This window comes from Clupea harengus, chromosome 12, assembly GCF_900700415.2.
Source record: "Clupea harengus chromosome 12, Ch_v2.0.2, whole genome shotgun sequence".
Classification (NCBI taxonomy): domain Eukaryota; kingdom Metazoa; phylum Chordata; class Actinopteri; order Clupeiformes; family Clupeidae; genus Clupea; species Clupea harengus.
In genome coordinates, this window is record NC_045163.1 from 7,872,024 (window position 1) to 7,899,765 (window position 27,742).

Consider the following 27,742-nt stretch of genomic DNA (forward strand, 5'->3'; position numbering starts at 1 on the left):
GTCCTCAAATTTGGTTTCGAAGGATTTTTTTTTTTATTGAATAAAAGGTGTCCTTTAATAGAGCAAGTAGGTGTCGATTATTTAAAAAGTAAAGAAAGAGAGGGTTAAAACTCCATTCACTGTAACCAGTCAAAATGTCAGAAGGGAAAAACATGACAGACATGGTGCCGCACTGGAGTTCCGCTCCAAGGCAAAAAGGGGCGGTGGCGGTGGCAGCAGTCTTCACACCAGACGAGAGCGCTGTCGCTTTTGGCAAAGGCCTGGAGAACAGGATGGACTGCAGACGCTGAGAGACCGACAGACAGACAACTTCTCTCCCCTTCTGCTCTTTCACGCTTTGATGAGCGATGGAGAGCAACATAGAAAACGTGATTTTTTTTTCCTTTTTCTTGTTTTCCTTTTTGTCTTGTTTAACATTATTCTTCTCTTGAAATGGACTTTTAAATGTTAATAAATAAAAGATGAATTCTTGAGGAGTCTGCTTAGAAATGTCCCAAACTATTGTGTCTATGTATTTATATATTTATAGATATATATATAATATGTATACATTTATGTATATATTTTTTTTATATCTCTATATGTGATGTTCAGCAATAGTGTCCGATTCCATTTTCTTTTTTTCCCCCCTCTTCTACTTTTTCCAGAGATGGTGTGTTTCTCCGTAGGTGCCGCCCTGGTGGCTGTGACAGGCAGGACGACCCAGAAGAGGAAGAGGAGGAGGAGGGCGGTGAGGAAGAGGAGAGTGAGAGGAGAGACGGGTGTGGATTGGTGAGAGGCTGGGGGGGTGGGTCCTCTATGGTTAGGCCTTCCCCTCCTCCACCTTTAAGGCCTGGGGCTTGATGGCTCCAGTGCGGGTCGGCTTGGGCTGGCCAGGGGGCAGTGCGGCCTCGAGCAGCTTGGTGGGCATCACTGCAGAGGGAGACGGCTTCCCCTCGCCCAGCGCTGGCCTGCTGTCCCTCAGGGGTTGAGTCTGTGGGGACGCACGTGCACATACACGCACGCATGCACACACAAACACACAGAAATTGCACATTAAAATATGAAAAATGGGCATCTCGACTTAAACTGTAATTCAGTGATCGTTTAACAAGCATCGTTGTGTATTTTAACAGGAAGACAAGACCCCGCTGCTTTGCACACAGTCCAACGTGGGGAAAGGTCCACACAAACAGCAGGGCTTTGCTCTCGTGACACTGTTAAAACCTCTTTCTGCGAGGCCTGCTGCAGCTAGCCCAATGCAGAGACAACATGCGCAGCAGGCCTTGCCCTTGAGGACACACGAGACACACAGTGTGGAAGTGAGAGGAGCGGAAGTGGGTGAATTACCTATCCAGAGAGAGGCTGGCTCACCTTCATGCCATCCTCGGGCCCCTTGGAGGCCGAATCAGGGACTGAGGGGGGGCTGGCGTGAGGGGGCTCACGGCCGGGGTAAGGGGGCGAGCGCACGATGACTGGCTTGCTGACAGGCATGACTGGCCGCTGAATGGGGTTGGGGAAGGGGCCGGAGGTGGGAGGGCGCATGTGCATGACCATGTTGCCCTGTGGGGTGGGCATCTGCTGGGGGGGGGGGGCAATATAAGTTAGATACACACTCATTTTCCTGACTTATTTTACATAGAGTACTTAGGCAATGATTACTGATGGGGAAAAAATACTGTTCAGACCGTGCCAAAGTAATTAGTTATGCTATATTTGCTATACATACTATATGTATTTATTGCTATGAATATGTGACCATACTTGGTCATAGAAAATACAGACTTAAAGCATACGGTCAAGTGCTTGAGCCCCACTGCAATGTGCCTTCATGTGTGAATTATCACACATATAATTATGGAGCATTACTAGTTAACACATTAGTTAGTTTTGTTTCTCTTATTGACAATATGCCAGTATTTGAGGGCCTGAACTGTTAACATAAGAATTATGGCCAATGAGCCACTGTTGTAGGTTTACATTTGTCAAAATAAATAATATTATTTGTATGTATGTACTGAAATAAAACTGAACTGAGGTACATATAGAATCGTGAATTATGTGTACCATGACACCACTAGATGTAGGCTGGTATGTGTGTGTTTAGTGGGCAGTACCAGTGGTGTCTACTGCTCTGTGATTGGCTGGTGTGTGTTTTGTGGGCAGTACCTGTGGTGTGTACTGCTCTGTGATTGGCTGGTGTGTGTTTTGTGGGTAGTACCTGTTGTGTGTAATGGGTGGGTAGGGGGCCAACTACAGGGGCTCCTGTTCCTGATGGTTTCCCGCTGGGGCTTGCTGATCCAGGCCTGAAACACCACAACTGTGTGAGATCACAAGCTGGGCCACTAATAACAAACAAACACACGTACAGCGTCTTAATATCTGAGAAAAACAAACTCTGCTCACATGTTGTAGTCAATCCAGACTCACCACAGAAGGCTGGTTCACACAAATATGGAGGGTTTTGGAACCGCTCTATTGTTGAATGTATAGCTACTATAGGAAGGTACCAGACTACAATGAGTGAGCTCAACCAGAGGGAGACCTCAAACTAGTTCAGCTATGGACCTTGTTGCAGATGTCTCTCTCTCTGACAGACATAAACACACACAGCGGAGTCCTGCCCTCACCTGTAGGAACCCCCAGGCATGCCAGGAGAGTGACTGGGCTTGTCAGAGAACTGGAAACCCTTCATGTCAACCTGAGACGCCTGAGAAGAGAGGGGAGGGAAGAGAAGTAAATATCACTGTGCAAAATATATTGTGCAATTTAGCAGCGTTCAGTGTTATTTTAAGAGACTTATTGATGGACACAAGCTCTGAGACGCATGTGCACCATGTAGTGTTGTCCTTGTTTTTCATGTGACTACATCAAAGCAATCAAACAAATAGATCAGTTAAAGAAGTGGAAAAACAAATTGCTCAGCAGAGAACCATTGATCAAAATCGTATAACTTTACTTTAAGCAACTGCAGTTCACAACGGCATGAGTTTAATTTCAAACTCACTGGAAAGTGCATCATTCTTGAGCTGCTGTTGCCCCCTAGAGCTGTGTTGCCCCCCCTCACCTCTCTGCTCTGGGACATGATTGGGGGCTGGGAGCCGGGGGGCATCATACGCCGTGGGCCGCCCACAGACAGGTTCTGCCCCTGCTGGAGCTGGATGGACTGGGGCAGGATCAGGTGCTGCTGGGAGCCGTACCGGAGCTGGGAGCCAGGCAGAGGCATTGTCACCTAACACACACACACACATCATTACATTTACATTTAGTCATTTAGCAGACGCTTTTGTCCAAAGCGACGTACAAGGGAGAGAATAGATAAGCTACGAGCAATAGAACCTGGTGTAACAATAAATACTACTTTACATAAGAAATATAACAAAATGAAATAAAAAGAAAAAGTGCAGAAATGTAACTGCAAGTAGTAGTTGAAGTGCCAGATGCCACATCAGAACTTAGCTATTATTTGGACATATAACCATCTATGTAAATATTCCTATGCACACACTACTAGCAGTGGTCCATGACCAGAGAAGTAGGTGGGGCTAACCAAGTTTAATCAGACACTGCTTTTATAGTTTTGCAGAGGCAAAGAGCCCCTCAACCTGGATAGACTGGAAGTAAATCAGCGAGCGCACTTAATTATACATATACATGCATATATACACATATATATACACACGGGCGTCCCTCACCTGGATTAGCTGGGAGTCCATGAGCTGAGACGTGCCCATGCCCGGCCCCTGGCTCATCTGCCCGTCGTAGACCATCTGCTGGCTGCCATTCATGGGCTGGTAGTGGGAGCCAGACTGTGACTTCACCATGTCCGAGGGCTGCATGCCAGGGAAGGGGGAGTAGGGCCCCTTCAGGGGGGCTCCGCCCGACAGCACCATGGGGTTGGGTTGGGACAGGTTGGGGTGCATGTACACCTGGGACCTACAGGGAGGGGGATAGGTGCGCAGTTTGGGTAAATCATCTCAAGACAATTCAGCTGGTTTCAGGGTTAGCATATTAGCATGGCCAAAAAGGATTACACCTATGTGGAAGAAATACTACATTTACATTTTAAATTTGAATAAAAGGTTAGAGGGCCATGGACAAAAACCTTATGTTCATTCATTAGCAAAACGCTAGAGCACTAATTAGTGTTCTCCAACTAGCCTTTTCTGAGGCACTGTGTCACTTCCACTGGGTAAAGTGTTTGTCCCAAAGACATGTATGCACATGAACAGATGATGCCCTGTTGTTGCCAGGCCTGTACTGGCTGGCGTGGTCGTACCTGAAAGGGGGCATGGAGCTGAACATCTCCTGAGACTGGGAGACAGGCAGCCCTCCACGCAGCCCCATCTGTGCCTGAGCCTGCAGAGACGTGTGGAGAGAGATGGGGATCTGCTGGGCGGCCGCAGCCTAATCGCATGCGCACACACACACACACACACACACACACACACACGAAAACGGCCACACACACACAAACAAAAGAACAAACACGCGCATTCATTGAGTTAGAATCACAATCCAACCATCACGTGGCCAGTACAACACACTAATATGCTTTCCATGAGAGATTCAAACTGGAGGAGATTTATTTCCAGGGATCGGTCTCCGAAATAGGAAGCCAACAGCCCTAAAGACCTTGTCTGAGAAAGAGGCTGTGTGCACCCACCTGGTGCTGGTAGCTCTGCTGTTGGCTCATGGTCGGGGGCACGAGGCGTGGTTGGCTAGGGAAGACATGCCCATCCAGGTAGAGAGGGGTCATGTGGTTACCTACAGGCAGAAGGAGACTGGTGTTAAGGTTAGGGGCATGACGACTGGCACCACATCCACCACCAGGAGGACAGAAATACTGGGAAACTATCTACACCACGACTGGGCCTATAAGCATTTTTGTCAATCATCAAATAATCAAAACTATATATATATAGTCCCAAAGACAAAGATATATATATATATGGCACCTTTATAACACCATACAGGTCACATTAACACATACAGATGGGTGTTATGTGCAGTTTAACACACAGAGAACACTGTGGTGAATAAGATAGAGTCCATAGAGTTACATGCTGAGATGCATGTGATATAGATGTGTGTGTGTGTGTGTGTGTGTGTGTGTGTGTGTGTGTGTTGGGCGCTCTCATGAGCATGACCAAAAAAGGCTGCAGTAATGACTAAAGAGGGAGCTAACCTTGCATGGAGACGGACGGGGCGACGGAGGCCACAGGCATGGGCATGGAGACTCCACCGAACGAGCTGTAGCTCACCCCAGTGGAGGAACCCACGCTGCAGGCAGGCTGCCCCCCAGACCCTGCACCCCCCGGGGAACCCTGTTCAGGAATGGACTGGGAGTTCTCCCAGGCCTTACGTGCAGACTCCATCTGGGAGAGGACAACAGGGGCCACACACACAGACAGAATTTAAAATAAATATTCATAAGGCATCAGAGCCAAACTGAATAACGAACAGTCGCCCAGCGGCACATGTAAAAAATGCATCAGTGTATTCAAAATGTGTTGAAAATGTCAGCTTTTCAACACCAGTCATTCATGAGTGAATAACTTATGAGTTGCAAACTTCTAGGCCCTCTGCAACTCTATAAACATTTTTTTCCTTCTATGAGATGATTAATTGTATACCCTGCACACTAAATTCTTTCATCCTCTAAAGACACACACATGTTCTGGTGAGGTGTGTGAGCTGACCTTGAGTGTGAGGTCTGCGCTGGGGAAAGAGATGGGGTTCAGGTTAATGCCAGGCTGCAGGTGGTCCCTACGCAGCATGGGGATGGCCTGAGAATGAGCAAAACACAACAAAAACCATCATCAACACTAACACCCAGCCTTATAGATAAAAACACCACAACACAACCCAGCCTTATAGATACACACACCACATCAACACCCAGCCTTATAGATACAAACACCGTATCAACATCCAGTCTTATAGATAAAACATCCAGTACATGAACACTCTTTACCACAGCATCAACACGCATTCCTAGACTCATACACATATATCGAACAATCACTCAATCATAATACAGTGTTTAATCAAATGACATAATGACAAAATCTACAGTACTTCAAATACTTACATAAAAAGAATGGCCTCTGTTATTCTTCACTGCTGGCTGTGAAGTGTAGGGCCCTGAGGTCAAAGGGCAGTTGTGTGTGTTTGTGAAACTCACGTTGCTGGCGAGGGCGTCCTGCAGCTTGGTGACGGGGTTGGACACAGGCACTGGCGTGGAGCCTGGGGGCAGGCTGAAGTCGGAGTCCTTGGCGCTGACGCCGAACTCGATGGGCGGCACGGGCAGGACGTTGTCCACGTGGATGTCCACCCCGTTGACGGGCGTGATGGGGCCGTCGAGCCGCTCCACGCCCTCCGAGCCTTTCCTGTGCTTAAGCGAACGCTCGTTACCGATTGGACCCGGCTTATGCTCCTTATTCTGCTCAGGGCCCGCATCGGAGTCCTGGAGGAGAAGCGAGAGGAAAAGATAAATCAACCATTTTTTCGGTCATTCTGAGAAATAGTGAATATGTCCGGTGAGTCTCTGCATGAACGTGAACATGTCAAAGCACAGTTCTGTGTGGATTGACAACTTAACGCAACACATATTTACATTCACAGAACATCCTGAACTATGGGCCTCGGATGAAACAAAGCAGATATCAATATTTTGTCAAATATTTATTATGTATTCTAACAATATAGAGGAGAGAAATATTTACACTATGCAAAAGTGCACAGCAGTAAAGGCGTGTTTGAAAGATACAGCGTTTGTCAGGAACAGGGGATCCAGCAAACACGGGAAAGACTTTCAGTTCACTCTTCCTGCAATATCAATGATCTGGCAACAATCACGCCACGACCACTTTCGATACAGGGTGATGCACGGACCTTTTGGGTGTGTGTTTTTTGCCTGTTAAAGTTTAGTTTTTACTTTACTAATGTACATGATTTGTCTGCAGAAGAATTAAACCGTTCAAAACGGACAGTTGTATGTTTATGGATCTGCTCATCCTCTGTATGTTGTATAGCTATTAGGTCTGCAAGTCTGACATGTCTGGCAATATACAGCCCTTTAAGAGAGCTACAGCAGTTCATGATATGGGCTACTGACTCCAGATGTTGAGGAGGGTCATGCAGCATATAGATGGCTGAATGGTTGGAGGGAAACCACAGTGCTAAGTTGTATTTAGTTGGGAGAGCCTGCAGGAGAGCTTTTACACAGAAGGTAAGGATGGCCGCACTGATGGTGGCAATACTGTAGATGGTGTGTGATATGGAGTGGTCAGCAAAGGCCAACTTTGTGTTTGTCATCCTTCCCTGGAACACAAACACAAACACACACACACACACACACACACACAGAGCGATGAAAGCGCAGCTCTACCTCTGAGTTTGGCTCGCTCCCCGTGTAGGACACTTGCTTGGTCCAGGAGTCTCCACCAGATGACTGCACACCGAGGGCTGCAAAAGGAAAGGACGGAGAATGAGGCATTACTACACAAACTCATATTCAACCAACTCCACAAATATGAATAGATAACAGGTGATTGTTAGCCTTGTTGAAAGTGGTTAAGTGAACCAACATACAGTGAAGAAATTATTATGTTACTCTACAAACACACATACTGAACAAGGAGAAAAGAGGTGTTGGAATGTGAGTGTGTATGTGTGTTCTACCTGAGCTGTTGGTCTCCCAGATCTCTGTGCCCAGGTTGCTGGCTGACAGCGGCTCCTCTGGCTGCTCCATGGAAAGGCTGCTCTGCTTCTTGGCAAAGCGCGGAGGCATCTTAGACGGCATCGGACGGGTCTTCACGCCCACCTATCACATCAACACATGATGAGAGCTACAGCAGATAGACTTCCATATATACAGATGGCCATCTGGCCACTTCTTTAGGCCAAGTTTACTTTTGATCTTGTGAAGGTGCAGTACTTTTCATCTTTTCATTATAGCTTAACAGTTAAACTAGCAGCATTCTTATTTTATAATGGCAGTTACAGGCCGCTTCAGCCTCACACACAAACACATCAGAGGGACTCACCGCTCCTGCTCCCTGCTCCTTCCTCCTGCGCTCGTCCTCTTGGGGGCGCCGCTGCTTCTTGGACAGAGCATCCTGGAAGCTGTCTGGGCTGGGGATTGGCCCTCCTGCCTCCCCCTCGACTGGACACAAACAAACAAACAAACAAACAAACAAAATGAGATTCGACCAACTAAAAACACATCACGCTCAGCAGAAAGACAATGCGCCAACTTAACACATCACACAACAACCCTCCAGCTAAATGTCCAACACAAACTGCCACAAGCACTTCAGATGACAAGCACAGGGTGTGATAAGGACGAGCCTCTGCAGCGGGGAGAGAGAGAGAGAGACAGAGAGAGAGAGAGAGAAAGAGAGAGAAAGAGACAGAGAGTGAGAGAGAGAAAGAGACAGAGAGAGAAAGAGACAGAGAGAGAGAGGTTGCCCAACTCTGCTCTGAGCCCCTTCTGTGTCTGATTATCAGCAGACACTGAGGTGTCACAAGCTTCGACACACACACACACACACTTACTTGGGTAAGCGCTGATGTCGTACTGAGAGAGTGGCTCTGCCATGTCCCCCTTCATGCTGCGGCTCTTCAACTCTTTCTCCAGCTTCTTTCCAGAAGCCTCCGTTGGTACCGTCTGCAGGTTCTCCTCTGATGCTTCCACACTGTATACAGAACTGGAACCCAGACTCGCGGATACCTCCTCTGGGCTTCTACACAGCAGAACAAGACGTGTTAATAAATTTAATAATTTTTTCCTCCCATTTGCTTATTTATTATAGTGTATTTAGGTAACAAATAAGCTCAAGAACATTTCCATGTTTAAGCACAGTTCTGAGAGAGACCTCTGGAGAAAGTGTGGATTCAAAACTTAAATGCAACACATATTTACATTTACAGAACATCCTGAAACTATGGAGTAAACAAAGCAGAAATTTGAGAATCAACTGACTGCTCCTTATTAGAATACATAATAAATATTTGACAGAGAAATATTTACACTATGCATGAGTGCACAGCAGTAAAGGCGTGTCTGAAAGATACAGGGTTTGTCAGGAACAGAGGATCCAGCAAACACGGGAAAGACTTTCAGTTCACTCTTCCTGCAATATCAATGATTTGGCAACAATCACGCCACAACCACTTTCGATACAGGGTGATGCACGGACCTTTTGGGGGTGTTTTTTGTTTGTTTGTTCGTTTGTTTGTCTGTTTTTTGTGGCCTGTTAAAGTTTCGTTTCACCTTTAATGTACATGAAATTGTTTATCCCATTTCTCTCTGGTTTTTATGCAAAAAAGAAAATACCACAAATACTAACCATTTTAGATTTTTGAGGATGAACTGAAACCTTCAAAACCATGTATTTTTTCATACGATAGCAAAAGGGCCACAAACTGACCTTTTGCAGGTGGACGATACTCCATTCTGCCAGCTATCGTTCCTATTGGCCATGCCCGCTGTGGTGGGGGTGTCTGCCGACCGGCTCATTTTACTCCCCTCCAAGATTGGCGGCTCACCCTTGCGGTTCTGCCGCTCCACCAGGGGGCGCTGGCTGGAGAAGCTGCGCTTGGAGTGCTCCCTCTTCTCCCGGGACCCGGGCTCGCCGTGGCCCGAGTCGGAGGGCACGTCTCCGTGCTGACCACTTCCCCCTCCCCCACGCTTCTCCCGCCAGTCGCTGAATTCGCTGGTGTCGGAGCCGGACTCCCAGTCCTCGGCCTGCTGGCCGCCCAGCTCGTGGGCTCTGCCGCTGGGGTAGTGTCCCGGCCAGCCGTCCTCCCCACTCTTGGCGCGGCCCGGCCAGGGGTTGGCGAATTCTCCGTTGACGCGCTCTTCACTGTTCCACTGGCCGCTGGGATTCCCCTCCTGCAGGCGGCGGAAGCGCGGGGGCTTGTCCTGGCGCGGGGGTCGCCTGCGTCTCAACGGGCGGTTATCGGGGTTATCGTTGTCCAGGTAACCCTCTCCCTCCACTCCTCCGCGCTCTTCCACGCCGTTCTCTACGAAGGAACCAGAGAACTTCTGCGGATACTTCGCTGGCTCTCGTTCCGGCCGCCTGGAGTAAGTGTCTGTTCCAAGGCCGTAGCCGTTCTCCTGGGCGGAACCGCTGCCGAATTGGGTCGACCGGCCCCTCCAGGTGGAGATATCCCTGGTCCCAAATCCACGCTGGTACTCCACGTTGAGGCGAGGGGGCAGGGACCTCCCAAACCCCCTGCCGGGTTTGGGCTTATCCCGCGTGTCGACCCCCTGCTCGTCCGTGTAAACCTTGTTTGATCTCCAGGAGGAGTCCCTGTCGGCCTTCTTGGTGTCGGTGGGATCCGGGTAACTGGCGTCTCCGTTCTCTGTGCCTTTCTGCCGCCGGCGCTTAGGAAGCTCCTCATACTCGGAGGTCTCGCTCAGCGTCTCGCTGACGTTGCGCCGCCGCGGCTTGCCCCGCTGCAGGTCATCAGTCTTGATGAAGTCCCGTTGTCCGCGGCCCCGGCCAGCTCTCTGAGGGTTGCCGTTGTTGTTGTTGTTGCCGCTGTTGCTGTTGCTGTAACCCCCCCTGGAGTTCTCCCCCCGACCACCGCGACCGCCGCCACGTGCGCTGAAGTCACGGAAGCCCCGTCCTCTCCCTCGACTTGATCCGCGTGCCCCGGCGAACGCCTGCTCCTCATCGATGAAGATCCAGTTGTTGCGCCGCGCCGCTGAGGCCTCCCGATTCTCAGGCATGTCTCTGGATTGGGCCTGAGACTTGCCACTCTCCCAGCTGCTCTCCTCCTCGGGGTGGTCATAATGTTGCTTCTCCGCCCGGCTGGGAGCAGGGTGCCTCTCCTTCTCCTCGGGGTACTGCTGCTGCGGCAGCTGCTTGTCGACGGGAGGGGCAGCCGAGTGCCTGCTGGGAAGCGGCTGGTTGTCCTTCTTCAGGTCGTACACGTTGGTGAGCACCTCCTTCTCCAGGCGGTAAGGCGCGGGGGGCTTCTCCTCGGGCTCAGCCTTGGGCTTCTCATTCTCCTTATCCTCCACCTTCAGAGCCTTGAGCACGGGCTTCTTGATGGGGCCTGTCCTGCGGGTGACCGGCCTGCTGCTGGTCTCAGAGGGCTGGCCGATGCTGCTGCTGCTGCTGGAGGACCCCGGGTCAGTCCACTGCTGCTGGCCGCCCCCGTCCTTCTTCAGCGGCACATCCTTCCTCCAGAAGTCCACGTCGTAGCCCTTGTCCTTTTCAAACACGTCATCGCGGGGCTCAGCGCAGTCCCTGGGGTGTCGGGTAGCCTCTTTGGGGTCCGATTTGGTGTAGTCTCCGTCTCCTTTCTCGTGGGCATCTCCTCTCGGGGGTGGGCCGTGGCGGTAAGTCTGATGGTGGGGGTCGTCAACGACAGCGTTATCCAGGCACTCACTGCCTCGATCTTCGTAGGAGTCCTGCTGGGAGCACGCCCTCTCACTCCTGCGAGGAAAACACCACCAGGAGGACAGGCAAGCACAGAAAAAAACAAACAAACAAACAAACAAAAAACCAATAAGGATACCGTCAGGAGGCAAATCAAGCAACTAAGAGCAATGAACAGGAAAATTCCATTACGCTGCTGTGCGGGCAACCACTTTTCTGCTAATCTCTTTAGGCTCACCTGTCATCTCCCTGGCTCCTGTCACTGCTCTCCTTCTGCCTCTGGTAGGGTGGTGTGAAACTGCGGGCAGGGTAGCCATCTTGGCTCCACGCCGGATAGGGCTCAGTGGAGGGGGCTCTCCTCTCAGGGAGCATGCTGGGATGGCAGCCCTCATCGGAGGCAGAGCCAGGGCTGTTCAGATGGTCTGGCTGCATCATGGGCTTCATCATGCCTAAAGGTAAACACAGATTTAGTTCCGCGCTGGAGCAATGAACGTCACAGACGTGTTTGAAAGATACAGGGTTTGTCAGGAACAGAGGGTCCAGCAAACACGGGAAAGACTTTCAGTTCACTCTTCCTGCAATATCAATGATCTGGCAACCATCACACCACGATCACTTTCGATACAGGGTTAACTTGCCTGTAATAGTGGCTATTTTTTAAAACCACGGCCTGTTCATTTTTAGTTAATTGATCATTTCTTTTTGCTAACAGGCAAATGATTTGACACAATCCCAAAACATTAAATAAATGTGATGCATCAAAGAATCACGATATGAACCAATTAACCGAGAGTTATGATTATCAGTGGCCATTTTGCCCATCTTCATGTTACCCTTGTTGGGGTGCCTCACCTGAAGAGTGCACGGCGTTGGGGTAGTAGTCCACAGGAGAGCGACCCTGGGCCATGCGGGGGTCCATGTAAGGGGGCATCATCATCCAGCGGGGGTCGAAGCCGAGCACGTGAGGGGGGTAGTAGCCGCGCTGGGGGTGGGCAGAGCCGGAGGGGGGGGCAGTGTGGCCGGACTGGGGCCACTGCTGCATCTTGTACACCTGCTCCTAATAGCGTAACACATTTAGAAATGGTGTCAGTCATCAAAGCACAGAAATAACACTAATGTGCCAATTTGTCAAATATTATGTTTTCTTACAATATAGAGGAGAGAGGGGCAAGGGTGCAGAGCAGTAAAGGCGTGTCTGAAAGATACAGGGTTTGTCAGGAACAGGGGATCCAGCAAACACGGGAAAGACTTTCAGTTCACTCTTCCTGCAATATCAATGATCTGGCAACAATCACGCCACGACCACTTTCGATACAGGGTGATGCACGGACCTTTTGGGTGTGTGTTTTTTGCCTGTTAAAGTTTAGTTTTTACTTTAAATGTACGTGATTTTGTTTTTCCAATTTCTCTCTGGTGAGAGATAAAAAAGAAAACACTACAAATCCCAACAATCGAAAGTGACAGCTCCTATAAGTCAATACATTTCTTCAAACAGGGTATATACAGCAATCCTTAAGTTAAATTTAATACCTTTTGAATACCTTTTTTACTACCTTCTGAATTTTTTTAAAACCATCACGACACTGAGTTGCGAGTGTTAATCGGCGACCTTTCTAACGTTTACGGAGATTTTGACATATATAACACTATACACAACATAATAGATTTAGAGACTGACTGATGTTGACCACATATTGCACACATTTATTTCATTTTGTGAATAAAAATAAAACAAACTACATTAAATGTGCAATGGAGAGATCGTTCCAGCACACTGGCTGGCATTCACTACATGAACTGTTGATGCATTATAAACTGGCATCTGCTATATGAATTGTTGCTGATATCACTTCACAAACTGGCATCCACTACGTGAACTGGTGTGCTATAGGCCTAATATGAACTCATGAGCAAACATCAACACGAATGTCCCAGCCTTGTTGATGCCATCAACAAGCTGTTTTTTGAAGAACGATGCTAATCCAAATCTGATGATGTAGCCGGTTTTGTCTTTACCACACGTGAATGACTTTGCGATGTCAGAGTCGGGAAACATTTCTTTAAACAGCTCCGAAATTCCTTCGTTGGAGTTCAATGAGTGGTGTTTAACTGCAGTGTTTAAACACCACAGAGCCTCCGCACGCAGTGTTGGTGTGGCGCCCATAGTCACCCGGAGGTCAGACGTAGTTGCTGGAGCCGTAGCGTTGGCTTGTACCGTGGCACTAGCTTTCGGTGGTGGTGGTGCAGCAGCACAGACAGTTGGCAGAGTGGTAGAATAAACTGCTCTCGCCGACCGCGCATTCCATTTTTATGTTTAGTGGATTGCATATGCGACCGAAGTGCATTAGCGCCCATCCAGTTGACATTGATGTTTTTTTTACAAACCGAACAATAAGCCTGCCGGTTATTCCCTACTACACCCAGCTGTCAGAAAACTTGCATTTGCCCATGACGACGACGATGGTTGTCCGGACGTTGAAGATATGCCTAAGCAAGTCAAAAATGTAAGCCAGCCAGTTGGCTACCCAGTTGAAGCGCGCAGATGTCGAACGACCACTGAATATGACGTCAGCATCAAACATACAAAGTTGAGACTTCAGGATTGATACGGAAGATCTTTGATTATGTGCCCAGCTTTGCTAAAGCCCGCATTTAAACTAACTAACGCGAACTTTAGAAGATTTAAACTCTATCAGAATAGGACACTTGAAAAAATAATACCTATTTAAAAAAAAAATAAAAAATACCTCTAAAACTACATTTAACACTTTTAATGGCCTTAAATTTGGCAATTTTGATTTATCACCTTTTAATACTTTTTAAAACCCCGCGGACACCCTGTTCAAATGATCCGTGATGAGTGCACATTAGAGTAAGCCTGGGTTTGTATGCGTCATTTTATACATTGTGGAGCACATATTTACATCCATGGCAACAGAGCAGTTCATTCAAAGAACACATTAGGCATTTAATCCTGGACACAAGACTTGGGCTTTGTTCAAGCTACGTAGCAGAGTAGCTTGGTTGCCAAATCTGATGGACTGCAGAGATCACGTATACATAATACGGGAGAGTATTCTGCTCTAGTCTACAAGAACTCAGGAAGGGAACAGGAGCATTTCAAACATTTCAGCACAACATAAACAACGAAAAGGCTCCATAAATGACTGCCATCTCTAAGCCACCCATTTCCCACTTTGAACGTTGACCTTCCCTGTTCCCGTGCCATGTTGATGCTAACCCCGGGAATTATGGGATTAAGCCATTAGGGCAGGAAGCTGTGGCCTTACCTGCTGCTGCTGCTGCTGCTGCTGCTGCTGCTGGTGCTGCTGTTGTTGCTGTTGCTGGTGCTGCTGCTGCTGCTTCTGGAAGCGGGGAGCCACAGGCTTCTGAGGACGCCCGTAGTCTGGCACGGGAGACGTGCACTCCGCAACGTCCTCGTCGTTACGGTAACCAAAGCCAGGGCTGGCGCCTTCCCGATAGTCCTGGTTGGGGCCCTGATCTGAAGGCACCTCAGACACATCTGTGAACCATCATCAACAACACCACACCTTAAGTAAACCGCAATCTTATTCTCAGGAGTGAGTTTTAGTTTTAGACATGGTGTTCAGGTGTCTCAGCTCAAAAAGTGCTGTCCACAGGGGCATTCTATTCTCAACAAGTGCAATGTTTTGAGTATTTCAACATTCGCTGGAGGAGATTAGGAGAGATTAGTGGAGCTCAATGAGGATAAGGCCAAGAACCTCTTGGACATTCACACTGACCCAAATTGGGTCAGTTAGTTAACAACTTTACACAGCCTACAACATAAAATACTGGGTTTCAGTAGAAACATTATGTATTCTAACGATATAGATCAGAGAAATATTTAGCCTATGCAAGGGTGCACAGCAGTAAAGGCGTGTTTGAAAGATACAGGGTTTGTCAGGAACAGGGGATCCAGCAAACACGGGAAAGACTTTCAGTTCACTCTTCCTGCAATATCAATGATCTGGCAACAATCACACCACGACCACTTTCGATACAGGGGTATGTTAGGATTTCAAAGAGCAGCACAATCCCTCCAGTTTTCTATGTACCAGTAGCTAGTGGGCACAGAGCTGTGTAGTGGGAAAACCTCACTCCGACACCTTTAGTGACGTGATAGCGACAGACGCTAACACCCACGGGTTTTAAGCTCCCTACTAGCACTCCCCGTTGCCCATGTCTGAGGATGCAAATGAATGTCCCGTGTGGGACTGTGCTGTCTAAACAACGCATCTTATATCTGTATCATCACATTCATGCCTGGTATGGCACTCTTGTCCGGATCAGATTAGGAGTCTCACCTTTACTGCCATATTGCCAGGACTCCGGATGGTGTTTGGCCGAGTCTCTGCCGGGGGAGAGGGCCGCCTCTTTGCCCTCTGGGTCTAGGAGGGCCTCTCCAGAGCGCAGTGGCTTCTCGCTCTTCCCAAACTTCTCGTCCAGCTTCTTCAGCTTCGCGGCGCAAGCAGCCAGACGCTCTTCGCGAGCAAGCCTTTCCTCCTCCTCCCGGCGGCGCCGAGCGCGCTCTACTGCCTCCGAGAGCTCGGCCGAGGCAAACTTGCCCCGTGAGGGAGCCTGCCGATGTGCGTCCTCCTGCTCCTCAGCAGATTCACTTGCCACACTGCCCTTCTGCTGGGGCTGGAGGGCGAGATAAGGACAGAAGGGGAGAGAGGGAGAGATAAGGACAGAAGGGGAGAGAGGGAGGGAAGGAGGGAGTGAGTGGTGGACAGAAAGAAGAGAAAAAGAAGTCACTCCACTGAACCTGGTTAAAAATGTGAATGAACAGATTCTATACTGATAATGTGTGATGCTTCTGCCAAAAATAAATCATCCTGGGTAGGGAAAGGTTACCTGGTAAGCATGGATATACGTGTACAAAACATGCATACAGATGTCATCCAAAGGCAGCTCACCATGTAACACATTTAGCATAAGCAGCTCATCATTGTAATGTTTTGATCACTTTTCCTTTTTTCCTAACTATTTGTCTGAAAGATACAGGGTTTGTCAGGAACAGAGGGTCCAGCAAACACGGGAAAGACTTTCAGTTCACTCTTCCTGCAATATCAATGATCTGGCAACCATTACGCCATGACCACTTTCGATACAGGGTGCTATCTGTTCTGTTGACTTTAAACAACACGAGATCTGAGTATTTTTCCCCAAGTACCCCACTGCTGTGTATAGTGAAAGTGTATTCATGTATTGCACTTTTCATCGCAACTCTTTCCCTACTGTGCCAATGAACAGTCCATATGCAAGAGAAAAAGGATGAATTAAAATGTCTATGCAGTTCTATCCTGTATAGGCTTTTATACTGGCTCTACATAAATGTAATATCTGTACTACAGGCAAGCATAACCACCAGGCAGTGCCCAACTGATACAAGAGGGAAGTGTTTCACAGGTCTGTGTGCCCACCTGGGGGTCTGTGGAGGGGTAGCGGCCGTTGGTCTTCCTGGCGTGGACCAGCTCCAGGTGGCGATGGTACTGCTCGTCATTGTTGGCATCGTGGGGGTAAGCTCCCTCCCCAGAGCTGAAGGATGACTGGCGCTCGCGGTGGTTGTCCCACTGGCCCCTGGGTGACACACACACACACACACACACACACACACACACACACACACACACAGTTAGTCATGCCTGGTGCACCCTCCTTTGCCGGGGTGTGGAAAACACTGCCAGAAAGCTTCCGGTTGGAGCCGTGGGACTGACTTACCAAATCTTATTCTTATCGTTGGACGAGTGATCCTCCTCATCATCACTGAACTTAAGTTTCTCGCTGTAATCCACTTCCTCGTGGAGACCTGCACAAGCACACACAAGAAACAGGTGGTTGAGATTAGACTGGGAAAAAAAATCCTGCTGGATTCATGTAAATCTGGGCTGATATGGAGAGGCTCTGCGCCTATGTCTGGAGGCAAAATGCCCACACTCTTCAAGCATTTGCATTTCTGATTGCCTCCTCAAAGCCTTAGGTCACTCAACAAGAGGAGAGTTGCCACATATTTAAGGCAGAGGATTATTTCATGCATCTGCAGCACATTAGCACAGAGGAAAGACGCTGCAGCAGGAACTGCAGAAGGGCATAGACGTGTCTGAAAGAAACAGGGTTTGTCAGGAACAGAGGAAAGACTTTCAGTTCACTCTTCCTGCAATATCAATGATCTGGCAACAATCACACCACGATCACTTTCGATACAGGGTGCTAGTGATAGGCTGTGTAACGGCAAGAATTTTAAGAACCCTGATACAGGGGTTGGGATATTGCGATACTATAAGCAAGGCGATATATTTATCTAACCTTGGGAGATGTTTCACCTCAGATGATGTAAGGGAGAGGATTGTATCTATTTTCATAGACTCTTTAGTTCCTGCCAGGCTTTTTATTTTCATCCACAACAGCATTGAGGGGAGACTACTTGGATCTAATGTCTAAAAATGAGTTCTTTAATTTCGCGTATAACATTGTTTAGAAAGGGGACCGTTTTTTTATTTGCATCTAAAACTGGGGACGGTGGAATTCTTTACTCCTGTGTCCAACGGTAAATTGAAGGGACAGCTTCAGTGTTGTGTGTAAACCCCCAGAGTCCTTACCAGCCCATCCGTCCTCACAGTCCTTGTCCAAATCATCCAAATCCTTCAGGTCTTCGGGGTTAATGATGGCGGGGCGGGGGGCACGGTCGCCAGGGCGACGGATGGGGCGAGAGGCAAGGCGAGGGGGGGCCTTGACGAAGCGGTTCTCTCTCCTCACCTCCCCGCTGCAAGGAGATACACACAGTAAGCAGTCAGTCACTACGCCATACATTTACTCACAAAACAACAGCTGAATCATCCGCCGCACAGAAAGCCTTCCTGCTGGGGTGGGGGAGCGTCAGAGGAGCACAAAGAGAAAATGCCGAACCACTTCTCTAAAGTGAGCCTAGTTATAATAGCCGATAAATAAATTGCCAGTTTTATTGTGGCCTTTAAAAAGAGATGAATACAAATCTTTTGTAATAACGTAACCATGTTTCACAAACTATGCAGATCATAGGAGCTACACTATCTGCAGCAAATTATCAAAGTAAAAAGACACTGATAAAGCATATACTGTAGAAGGGAAAATAAGTGTTTGAAAGATACAGGGTTTGTCAGGAACAGAGGGTCCAGCAAACACGGGAAAGACTTTCAGTTCACTCTTCCTGCATTATCAATGATCTGGCAACCATCACACCACGACCACTTTCGATACAGGATTATTATAGTGATTGCAATATTATGACTTGCACTAAATCTGCTTTTAGTATGACTGCAATCCATCAGAATTGAACATTTTCCTTTGTAAAACACCGTCACAGAAACTGCAGGCATCACCTCTAAAAATCTGACTGTTGGAAGTCTCTTGCCACTATATTATCAGTAACCATCTGCCCTCAGTCTTCCAAAGTGGCACACACTGCGGAGAACTCATTCTTTCTCTGGCACACATGCCTGCTGGGACTTACTTGACAGGCTCGGGGGCAGGGAAAGACTGTCTGAAGTTGGGCCTGGCATCAAAGCGCACAGGAGCGCTCACAGCGGGTGGAGCGTGTTCAGCGGTGCCAGGGGCATCACGTGGCTCTTTGGGGCACATCTGCAAACACAACAATAACAACAACAAATTCATTATTTTCATGAAATGTTTTTGAAAGTCGTTTTGGATAAAAGCATCTACCAAATACTTAACCTTTAACTCACACTTAAACAAACAAACATACCATTTCTAAAGGCACTGGAGAGACAAACTAAATAAAAAGACTAATGTCACTGAAGTATCGAACAAATTCAATCAATGACACTGCCATCACTGCTAAGGCTACCACTAACAACTATTCTGAAAGCCGAATAATCGATCTTATTTACTGAAACGAATATTTAGGAAGTTTAGGAATCGCACAATTACTCAATTGCTCTTGTTTATCAGCTTTTAAATTTAGTTTGAGGTTGTTTTAGGCACACAAACAATGAAGACAGTAAAGATGAGAACTTCATTCAAAAATACCTCTTTTAATGTAAGGTTAGGACTAATTCAGTGAGGGCAGTTGCCTCCTGGGAAGTACAAGTCTGCTTACATTGAAAAAAGCCATCCATGGTAGCATTACGAGATCCAACAAACTTGTAACTCATTCAAATAAACTCTAATGTAACCCACACACACAGAGATACAAATAATAGTATGTTTCACGATTCAGAAAGTATCAAATTCTCTGTGTTCTCTAATCCTGTGCATTCGGCAGCAACATTATCTCCAGATATAAATGTTGCAATGCCGATGCAACGTTAAAGCACGGAATTTCTAAACAGCAAATAGGCTCTGGTTTAAATTGTGATGTTAGGGCTGGAGCTCAAGCATAACGGATGTGGTCCCATGCAAGGCAAAGTTGCAGTTCAGAGTTCTGAGTGAAATGCCAACACACTTTTGAGGTCTTTGGCTTTCCCGCCAGTAAAGCAACGTAGCTTACATGTCAGAGCGTTCCGAGTCAGAACGTAAAGCATGCATGGATAATGATGCCACCAACTGATCGACGATAAAAATCCTTGGCCACTAAATTTGTCATTCATTTTAGCCAACTACATCATTTAATTGTTGCACCCCTAACCCCACAATTTTCTACAAGCTAGAAGACCCCATACACTTATTTCACAGTTATCGAGTCACCACTGTCCTAGATACGAATCTCTTATGAGCGATTTTATAGTGATTGATCAGTAGCACAGTCTCTATGTCGGTGCATTTGCTCTGTAATGTGACTTGGGCAGAGATGGGAAGGATACATCACTGTCAAAGTCTGATTTAACTACCATCAAACCAACTGATGTAAATGAAACTCGTTGATTAATGGCTACCATTCGAAGCTAATCCTCATAAAATGGGAGAGTGGGTGTACTCACGAAGGCAGGCAGCATGTCGTGGTAGGTGGCGGCGGCGGCGTGGTGGTGGTGTAGCTGGTGCTGCAGGGTGGAGGGTACAGGGCGACGCAGGGGCTGGGCGGGGCGCAGAGAGGGCTCCTTGGGGTCGGAGGAGGAAATGGAGGAGGAAGAAGGGGTGGCAGCTGTGGGGGCGCTGGCAGGGGAGGAGGAGGAGGAAGTGGACGAGGGGGTAGGAGGAGGAGGAGCAGGAGGAAGGGGCGACGGGGTGTCAGCCACACCTCCACCACCACCGCTGCTGCTGCCACCCTTGCCCTCTGACTCGGAGGAGGCGCCCAGCGGTAGGGTGAAGGGCTGCAGGTTCCTCCCACCACCCTCCCTCCAGCTTGTGACATCTGGGAGAGAGAGAGAGATGGATAGAGGTGGACAACAAGAGAGAAAGGGATGAGATGATGGGAAAAGAGAGGGAGGAAGGGGGAGGGCCAGAGAGAACAGAGAAATGGGGAAAAGTGGAGGATCAACAGGAAAGTGGCAGGATGGAGTAGTGGGAGAGGAGAGAGGTGGGAAAGAAAACATAGTGAGCTTATGAAATGTGAAGCCTCCAGCATGATTTCACTTTGGTGAACAGTAGACAGAAACCACAGCTGTGCTGCCAGCAGAGAGATTAAACATCAAACAACCCTCCCACTCTGCTGTCATTCTTGTAAAGGCTGACTTTCACTTTCAACATTTAATCTGCAATAACACTGATGGCCTCAGAGGTGAACCTATGACCTCTGAGCGACCTATAGGCATGGCAGGGGGACTCACTCTGTGGGCGGAGGCTTGGTCCGGGCCCATACGACGGATCGTAGGCGCTTCTTTCCTTGCCAGCCTTGTCCTGTTCTCCAGCTGCTTTCAGCGTCGGAAATTCCTCGTGAGAGAAGGGCTGCAGTCGGTTTGAGACCCTTAAACCTGAAAGACACACAATCACAACATGAGCCTCAGCATGCACTAGAGGGTTTTTCTGGCAGCCAACGAACGCCCAAACGCCATGCAAAACAAAACCACGACATGCGGAACGTTTCGGGGTTTCTGGGGTAAATCAGGGGTTACTTCTTGATTTCACAAGCAAACTTACCATCTTGTTCTACTGCCTTTGCCTTTCCATTTAGCTGTGCCCATTGCTTTGGTCCACCTGTGTTTGTGCTCTGCAGAAGAACAGAGAGAAAGAAAGAACGAACGTTAGAAAGTGAGGGAGGAGGGCAGTAAGGACAGAAAAAGGGAAGGAAGAGAGGGACAAAAATAAAGTGAGAGAAAAAAAAAACCTTCCCTCCACATACTTTGATGAGGGCAGGCTTGTGACAGTTTGGTGCATGAATCCATTAACCTGAGTGTCCTTCTTACTTAACATCAGTTAATTTCCATGTCAGCCAGATGGTTGGGCTCTTTACTTGTAGTGTGCTCTCTGCACACTATGACTTGGTGACGCATTCCATTTATGGAGTATGGGGTGCTTGTGCAGTGTGGTGGGGGTAAGGGATGCTTATGGGCGAGTTTAATGAGCAATACAGTTGCAAGGGAGCTGTGGTGTGAGACCTACCTCCTGGCTGGCTACTGCTGCTGGCTTCTGAAGATTGGAGACAGATTTCTGTAAAGCCAGCTGCGGCTGCGACTCCGGCAGCTGTGCTGATGATACAGTGGAACTGGGGAGAGACGGGACAGACAAATAAACAAATGGGCAACTGAATCAAATCAGACCATTATGACTCCAGATGATCACAGAGCAAAATCAGACGGACGCCATTACGGCTCCAGCATAACACAGAGCACAATCAAATTGCTATCACTGCAGTTGCAAATGACCGCAGAGCGCAATCAGACTGCCACCATTGTGGCTATGAGGGTCACCGCAGTAGCAACCGGAGAAAGACTACACACAGATCCAGCCCCAGAAGGACTGCTTTTTAAGGCAACTAGCGACAGATGAGAGAACACTGACACTCAAGGCTGTCAGATGAAGAGCGTTCACCCATATTTCTACAATCAGGGAGAAAGAACAGCAGTCTGGGCTCTGAAATCCTGTTCACTGTGAAAGGAAGTGTTCACTCATAATTACGTTAATGTGAGCCCGGAATTTAGGACAGGCGACAGGCTCCTTGAAAGGAATACTTCCCTTAAAATCGACACAAGCTCAACGGGAGAAACTCTTACAGTGAATGTATGTGATTGCTGGATGATCCAGTCACTTTCACCCGCGCGCGCGCGCACACACACACACACACACACACACACACACACACACACACACACACACACACACACACACACACACACACACACCCCAGTCCACCCCCTCCCGCCCACACAAACACACACGGGAATTCAATGTGCCAGTCTCACCTTGGGCAATCACTCATATACAAATGCATACAGATATCTGGCTATCCACCCACTCAGCCAGAAACACACACATGTCTTCTGCCTCTCTCCATCACCCACAGGCTGTTGCTTTCGTGCCTGATACATTGTCCATTAGTGACAATAATACCTAATCATGACTAATTCTACACAAGCTAATCTCAGTCGTGTGACTGCAGCATTTAATGGTTTTACTGAGCATTTCAAATCATTATTTATAAGGAACCAAGTCTTTAAATAATGGGGTGTGCAACTAGGCTAATCTTGGCTTCCAGAAAATGCTAGGAAAGTTGAGGCTGTGCTAAAATGTACTGATAAAAAAATCAGAAGCTACACTACATGTATTTGCTTGAAGCTCTGAACTTTAGAGATAACAGATGGCTACATCATCTGCAGTTCAACACTTAACTCGACCCATTCAATCCCATCTCTCCAGAACTCCCACACTTCCTCACCTCACCACCAAAACTCCCCATTAACAGGTTAAAACCATCTATGATAAAAATAAATAAATAAATAAAGAAATATATAAAAACCACTTGAATGATGGAGATGCACTCGTCTCTCCTGTGATCCACTTAGCCTACCTCTTTTGATCGGGTTGTTCCTGCTTGTTTGCCCATCCTGTTCCGTCTTTGGGCACGATAATCACGTTGGGATCGTTTCCTTTGTTTTCAGACTTCAGGCTCGGTAGGTGAGCAGGTGGGGGCATGCGCCGGGCAGTGGCCACTTTGCCAAGACTTTGCAAGCCATGTCGTGGTACAACTGAAACCACCAACGAGAGAAAGAAAACCAGAGGATAGAGGGAGGAAGAAAAAGAGAGAAAAAAAGAAATGTAGGACACAATGAGCAAGAAAGAAAGAGGTAATCAGAACCTCACACACCCAAATGCACGAGACACAACTAATATCCTCCAGCTCTCAATGACATTCTGCTTAGGGCCCAAACGAACACCTCAGTTTGACATCTGTTTTCAATGAAACTCAAGTAACATTTGACTTTGTCAAGGACCAGCAAACCGCTACTAGCCACAGCACATGGAGCCCATTTTCATTCCAACCTTCACTTTTGAAGGGTGACCGCTAGGCTAAACACAAGGCTACAGAGAACATCTCTTCCCAGACATCAAAAACAGGAGTGTGACCTTACCTGTGGTTTTCTGAGATTCTATTGCCTTTCCCTTGTACTTGTCAAACAGGCTGAGCGAGGAATACTTGCTTTTCCCATCCTTGGACTTGGTTATTTGCCCCAAACGATCGGACATTGCGATGTAATGTCATCGAGTATGGAAATTTTTCTTTACACCTCTTCTTCTATGCCGTCTGTTTCTGTGGAGAAAGGGGAGCTTTCAGTCAGAAGAGATCAAACCAGACACCTGGGCCAAAAAATAAAAAATAAGACACAACCTCACAAGCGGAGTAGATACTGCTGACTTTTCAAAGAACAAAATTAGCCCAACATCAATACAAATCTACCATTTTTGTTTTGTTTTATGAAACACTAAAATCCTTCCAAAGAGTAGCTGCAGAACTAGACATTGTTCTAGAGAGAATTCTAATGGCATGTCAGGCAATCCTCCTCTGTTTCATGATTTCATGATCTTCAAGAGCATCTCAACTTGAAAGGATAATTCCATCCTTCTACACTACAAATTAGAGGTCTAATGCGTCAATGTCAAGTCCACCAGTTAAATGTCGAGTCCTGTTTGAACTCAACTGTAGAGGGAGGTCTAGAAGCACACATGCAGTCACAGAACAGCGACCGTGGCCGCAGCCGTAACAAACAAGAACAAAAGAGAACATAATCACTTGAGAGCCCAAGGGTTTAACAGGACTAATAAAAGAGCCTTGCTGTGGCGGATGTCATTCCACACGCAGCCTAAATGACTCACAGTAACAGGGGTTCATAGGCTAAACTCTACTCTGATGGGGGGGGGCAGTGACAAAGAGTGAGGATACAGGAATCAGCAGGACAGGTAAGAGTTTGACACACACACACACACACACACAACACCACAGACAGAAGTGACAGAGAGAGAAACGAGAGAGAGAGACAGAGAGAAGAGGGAGCCACACACAAACTCTTCCATAACCTGTGCTGACACCCCCACCCAGAACTCTATGCATGCAGAGGTTATGGAGGACTCCTGGCTGCAGAAAAAGGTCCCTCTGTCCCCCCTCAGGGGTGAACCGGTGCAGAGTTCTACTTTTAGCTGCCCAGGTGACCACTAATATGCTTTCAAATGAGCTGGGAATGGGCCACGAACTGAGCATCTTTCTGTGTGTGTGTGTGTGTCTCTCTGAGCTACTCAGAAATGCATGCTGTGCCATGCTTAAGGCAACTTTATAAAATCAGATGTTCAGATTATTATTGCTCCGACTAGGACCACAGCAGGTCATCACTGAAATACACAGGCTTCTAAGCATGTCTTTTTACATGCGTCTGAATTAAGTAATTCCATTGCAAATATATGTGCAAAAAAAATAAAAATTGAATCATCCCCCTTGCTTAGCAACTTAAATGACTACTTGGAGTTCATATCAAACCAAGATGGAGTGTCCAAAACGAATCAAAATCCCCCTTCTGCCGTTTAAATAGAATAGTATTCCATGGCATTGAGAATTTAACTGCACCGTCCGTCGCACCGCAAAATGTGTTCTCCACACGACAGCATTTGTAGCAAAACGTTTTAATTGATTCGGTGTTAGACTTGGCGGATACGTTTTCATGGGTTTTTGCGGGTGTCTTTCAAGTCTCACATATAATCTTAAAGAGGAGAAGCGAGATGGATGCTCGTCTTAAGATATCGCAGACATGACAAAGCTGCTACCTTACTATCCGCTAGCTACACTGAACAAACTCGGCTTCCAATCGGAAAGCTGCTATTCTAGTTCGTGAAATGGCCCCTGTAAGAAAAATACTCAATGTTCTCGGTGTTACATGGCATCCTAAATTCTACATAGCGGTTTCGAACAAATGTTAGCATTCTCTAGTCTAGATAATCACCCATGTTATCATTCCCGTTACATTTGTGACATTGTTCGCTACGTTAGCTAACGCTAACTGTATGCTGTTTGTACAATTTTAATATTTCGATAATATTTATAAATCAAGCCAAATACATAGTTATACAAAGTGGGACAAGTTAAAAAAAAAAAATCATAACCAATTTGATTAAAAGAATGGGGCTGGAAGTGTTTACTCCGAGAAGCCGGAGTTTCGCAAGACCGAAAAACGACACAGGCTTGTCAACCAGCTAGTTGGCGAGTGCCAAGCACGTATCTTACGATTGACGTTCGCTAATTTATCCGAGATAACGTGTTTACAGAGTCGAAATGTTCAAAATATCTCTCTGTATATTCAAACTAACTGTCAAGCATAACTAACATATAACTTCAAATGGGTTGAAGAGTGCATAGATAACGTTTGACAAAAGGATGTCAGCCAAGGTTTACGTTAGCCAAGGTTAGCTGACACTTGCTAACCTAAGGGCCTCCTTTGCCATGGACATCGACCTATGGCTAGGTACCTTTAAAAAGGTAATTTTACCATTATGTGACCCACAATAAGTGCAATTCAACAAGATGCACTCAAATGACTATACAACAAAATACAATGATTATTAACAGTGCCACTTCTAATCGAATTAGGCAGCCACCATAGCAAATGTTACTTGGTTAGCGATAGCTAGGCTAAGTATGTAGGCTAAGTACGTAGCAATTTAGGCCAAATAGGAGTATTTGTAAACACAGCCAGCTATTAAACGTTAGCTTACTTGTTTACTATATAACAGTGTTTCCATCAGCAAGATTTGAGGCAAATGCATAATGAAAGAAACAACTGTTTATACAAGTGACTGGACTTAAGTGGGTATTTTAAACAACCGAGGACACAAAGCCCCGATTTTACTGAACACCAACCGATTGTATTCCTGAACATAGCTCGCTTTTGCTGTGTAGCTAAGAGGTAACGTTAGCTAACTGCTGGAGTTGGCTGCCATGATAGCAAGAAAATATTCGCTTAGGATTAAACCTGGGCCAGAGGAATATACAAACTTTAGCATTCCATGTTTAAGACATGTATTGGTGGCTGTGAAGACAATCCCAGTGCAATCAAGAAAATGTAAACTAGCGTTGTAGCAAATTGATATTTGCCGACTCTACATCCTATTTGGGAAGCACAGAGGAAAGGCGATGTATATTGGACAAGGCGATTAAAAATGGCTGCAGCCCAGAACAAAGCAACAATAAAACTAGGGAGGAGAGCCTGAGCTAAACCACAGAATATCGGCAAATCTTGAGCTACAAAAACACCATAACTCACCAGTTCCACGTAAATCGATTAGTTAAGGTCACCTATAACGATGTATTTCCTCGTGGTAAGATTACTTGCAAGGATGGATAAAGATTGTACAGCCAATTCTTTATCTATTTTCCCGTTCACTTGTGTTGATAGTAGGACCTACCCGGCCTAGAAATGAAAGCCTATGCTCTCGTCGACTGTGGTGGCGCTGTATACGGAAATGACGTAGTAACAAACAACGACCCCACGTGTTCTCTTCAAGTACTGCAACCTACAAAAAATGTATACACATTCAGGCCAGTCACTTTTCAGTTGAGTCGGAAAGTCTACAACACACATCATAATTATAATGAATTTTATTTATAATGTGCTTTTCATTTTTTTTTTAAATCCACATGCAACAGCGTGAAAGACAAACAGTGTGTAATAAAAATACATAATTCTTGGGTCTGGTTGGTAGAATGTTTTTAGGTTTCTGTGATGACACCTGGTTAATGTATGGGACTCCTCAGAATGGGGCTCCACACCCTTTGACCCCCCTGGAAATGTGGATGACCTCTGCATGATGTTACAAAAATTGTGATTATGCTTGGCCACCGTTTAAAATGAGAATGGTGGGTGCAGAGTTGTTTTGCAGTAGAAGACATTAGTCGTGTACACCACTAAGGGGCGTAAGCGCACAAATTATGGTGCCTCAATATTCTTCTCAGACAGAGGCGTAGCTATCAGCATATGTTGTAACGATCA

The 27,742-nt window shown here is 47.0% G+C and overlaps 1 protein-coding gene, 7 non-coding genes and 1 pseudogene across 20 annotated transcripts; all 9 read right to left on the minus strand.

The window, feature by feature from the left end:
* Window positions 1-14: 14 nt before the first annotated feature.
* prrc2b (proline-rich coiled-coil 2B) lies at window positions 15-27,222 on the minus strand. Of its 13 annotated transcripts, none has more exons than XM_042709273.1 (31): window positions 27,017-27,222; window positions 23,843-24,015; window positions 23,281-23,458; window positions 21,876-21,978; window positions 21,414-21,483; window positions 21,104-21,247; window positions 20,318-20,688; window positions 18,892-19,019; window positions 18,002-18,165; window positions 17,124-17,211; window positions 16,826-16,982; window positions 15,707-16,043; window positions 14,669-14,901; window positions 12,231-12,435; window positions 11,617-11,827; window positions 9,417-11,435; window positions 8,542-8,729; window positions 8,031-8,149; window positions 7,666-7,807; window positions 7,373-7,449; window positions 6,074-6,448; window positions 5,682-5,768; window positions 5,168-5,357; window positions 4,646-4,746; window positions 4,259-4,386; window positions 3,675-3,915; window positions 2,987-3,211; window positions 2,610-2,689; window positions 2,201-2,324; window positions 1,354-1,560; window positions 15-973 (listed from the first exon to the last, which is right to left on the minus strand). In XM_042709273.1, the coding sequence occupies exons 2-31, from the start codon at window positions 23,955-23,957 to the stop codon at window positions 803-805; spliced, it is 6,978 nt and encodes a 2,325-aa protein (XP_042565207.1). In that variant the 5' UTR covers window positions 23,958-24,015; window positions 27,017-27,222; the 3' UTR covers window positions 15-802. The 13 variants fall into 13 exon arrangements, with proteins under 13 accessions (XP_042565207.1, XP_042565211.1, XP_042565210.1 ...); XM_042709277.1 differs by having other exon boundaries at window positions 4,259-4,368; window positions 23,843-24,021; XM_042709276.1 differs by having other exon boundaries at window positions 4,259-4,371; window positions 23,843-24,021.
* LOC116223011 lies at window positions 6,738-6,864 on the minus strand. The gene has a single exon (XR_004164879.1). It is a non-coding gene; the product is annotated as a small nucleolar RNA SNORA71 (small nucleolar RNA).
* On the minus strand, window positions 9,047-9,173 carry LOC116223012. The gene has a single exon (XR_004164880.1). It is a non-coding gene; the product is annotated as a small nucleolar RNA SNORA71 (small nucleolar RNA).
* LOC116223016 lies at window positions 11,881-12,007 on the minus strand. The gene has a single exon (XR_004164883.1). It is a non-coding gene; the product is annotated as a small nucleolar RNA SNORA71 (small nucleolar RNA).
* LOC116223009 lies at window positions 12,571-12,697 on the minus strand. Its single transcript, XR_004164877.1, has one exon. It is a non-coding gene; the product is annotated as a small nucleolar RNA SNORA71 (small nucleolar RNA).
* Window positions 15,281-15,407, minus strand: LOC116223014. Its single transcript, XR_004164881.1, has one exon. It is a non-coding gene; the product is annotated as a small nucleolar RNA SNORA71 (small nucleolar RNA).
* On the minus strand, window positions 16,391-16,517 carry LOC116223017. Its single transcript, XR_004164884.1, has one exon. It is a non-coding gene; the product is annotated as a small nucleolar RNA SNORA71 (small nucleolar RNA).
* LOC116223018 lies at window positions 17,500-17,610 on the minus strand (annotated as a pseudogene).
* LOC116223010 lies at window positions 18,516-18,642 on the minus strand. Its single transcript, XR_004164878.1, has one exon. It is a non-coding gene; the product is annotated as a small nucleolar RNA SNORA71 (small nucleolar RNA).
* Window positions 27,223-27,742: the final 520 nt, after the last annotated feature.

Bases quoted from the DNA above. Each gene is read 5' to 3' on its own strand.
- prrc2b (XM_042709273.1), bottom strand. From the start codon at position 23,957: ATGTCCGATCGTTTGGGGCAAATAACCAAGTCCAAGGATGGGAAAAGC. The intron at 18,166-18,891 runs GTAAGTCCCAGC...ATCTCCTTGCAG, and splicing joins CCTGCCCCCGAGCCTGTCAA to CGGGGAGGTGAGGAGAGAGA. The intron at 1,561-2,200 runs GTACTACCCACA...CCCCCCCCCCAG, and splicing joins CCACCCATTACACACAACAG to CAGATGCCCACCCCACAGGG.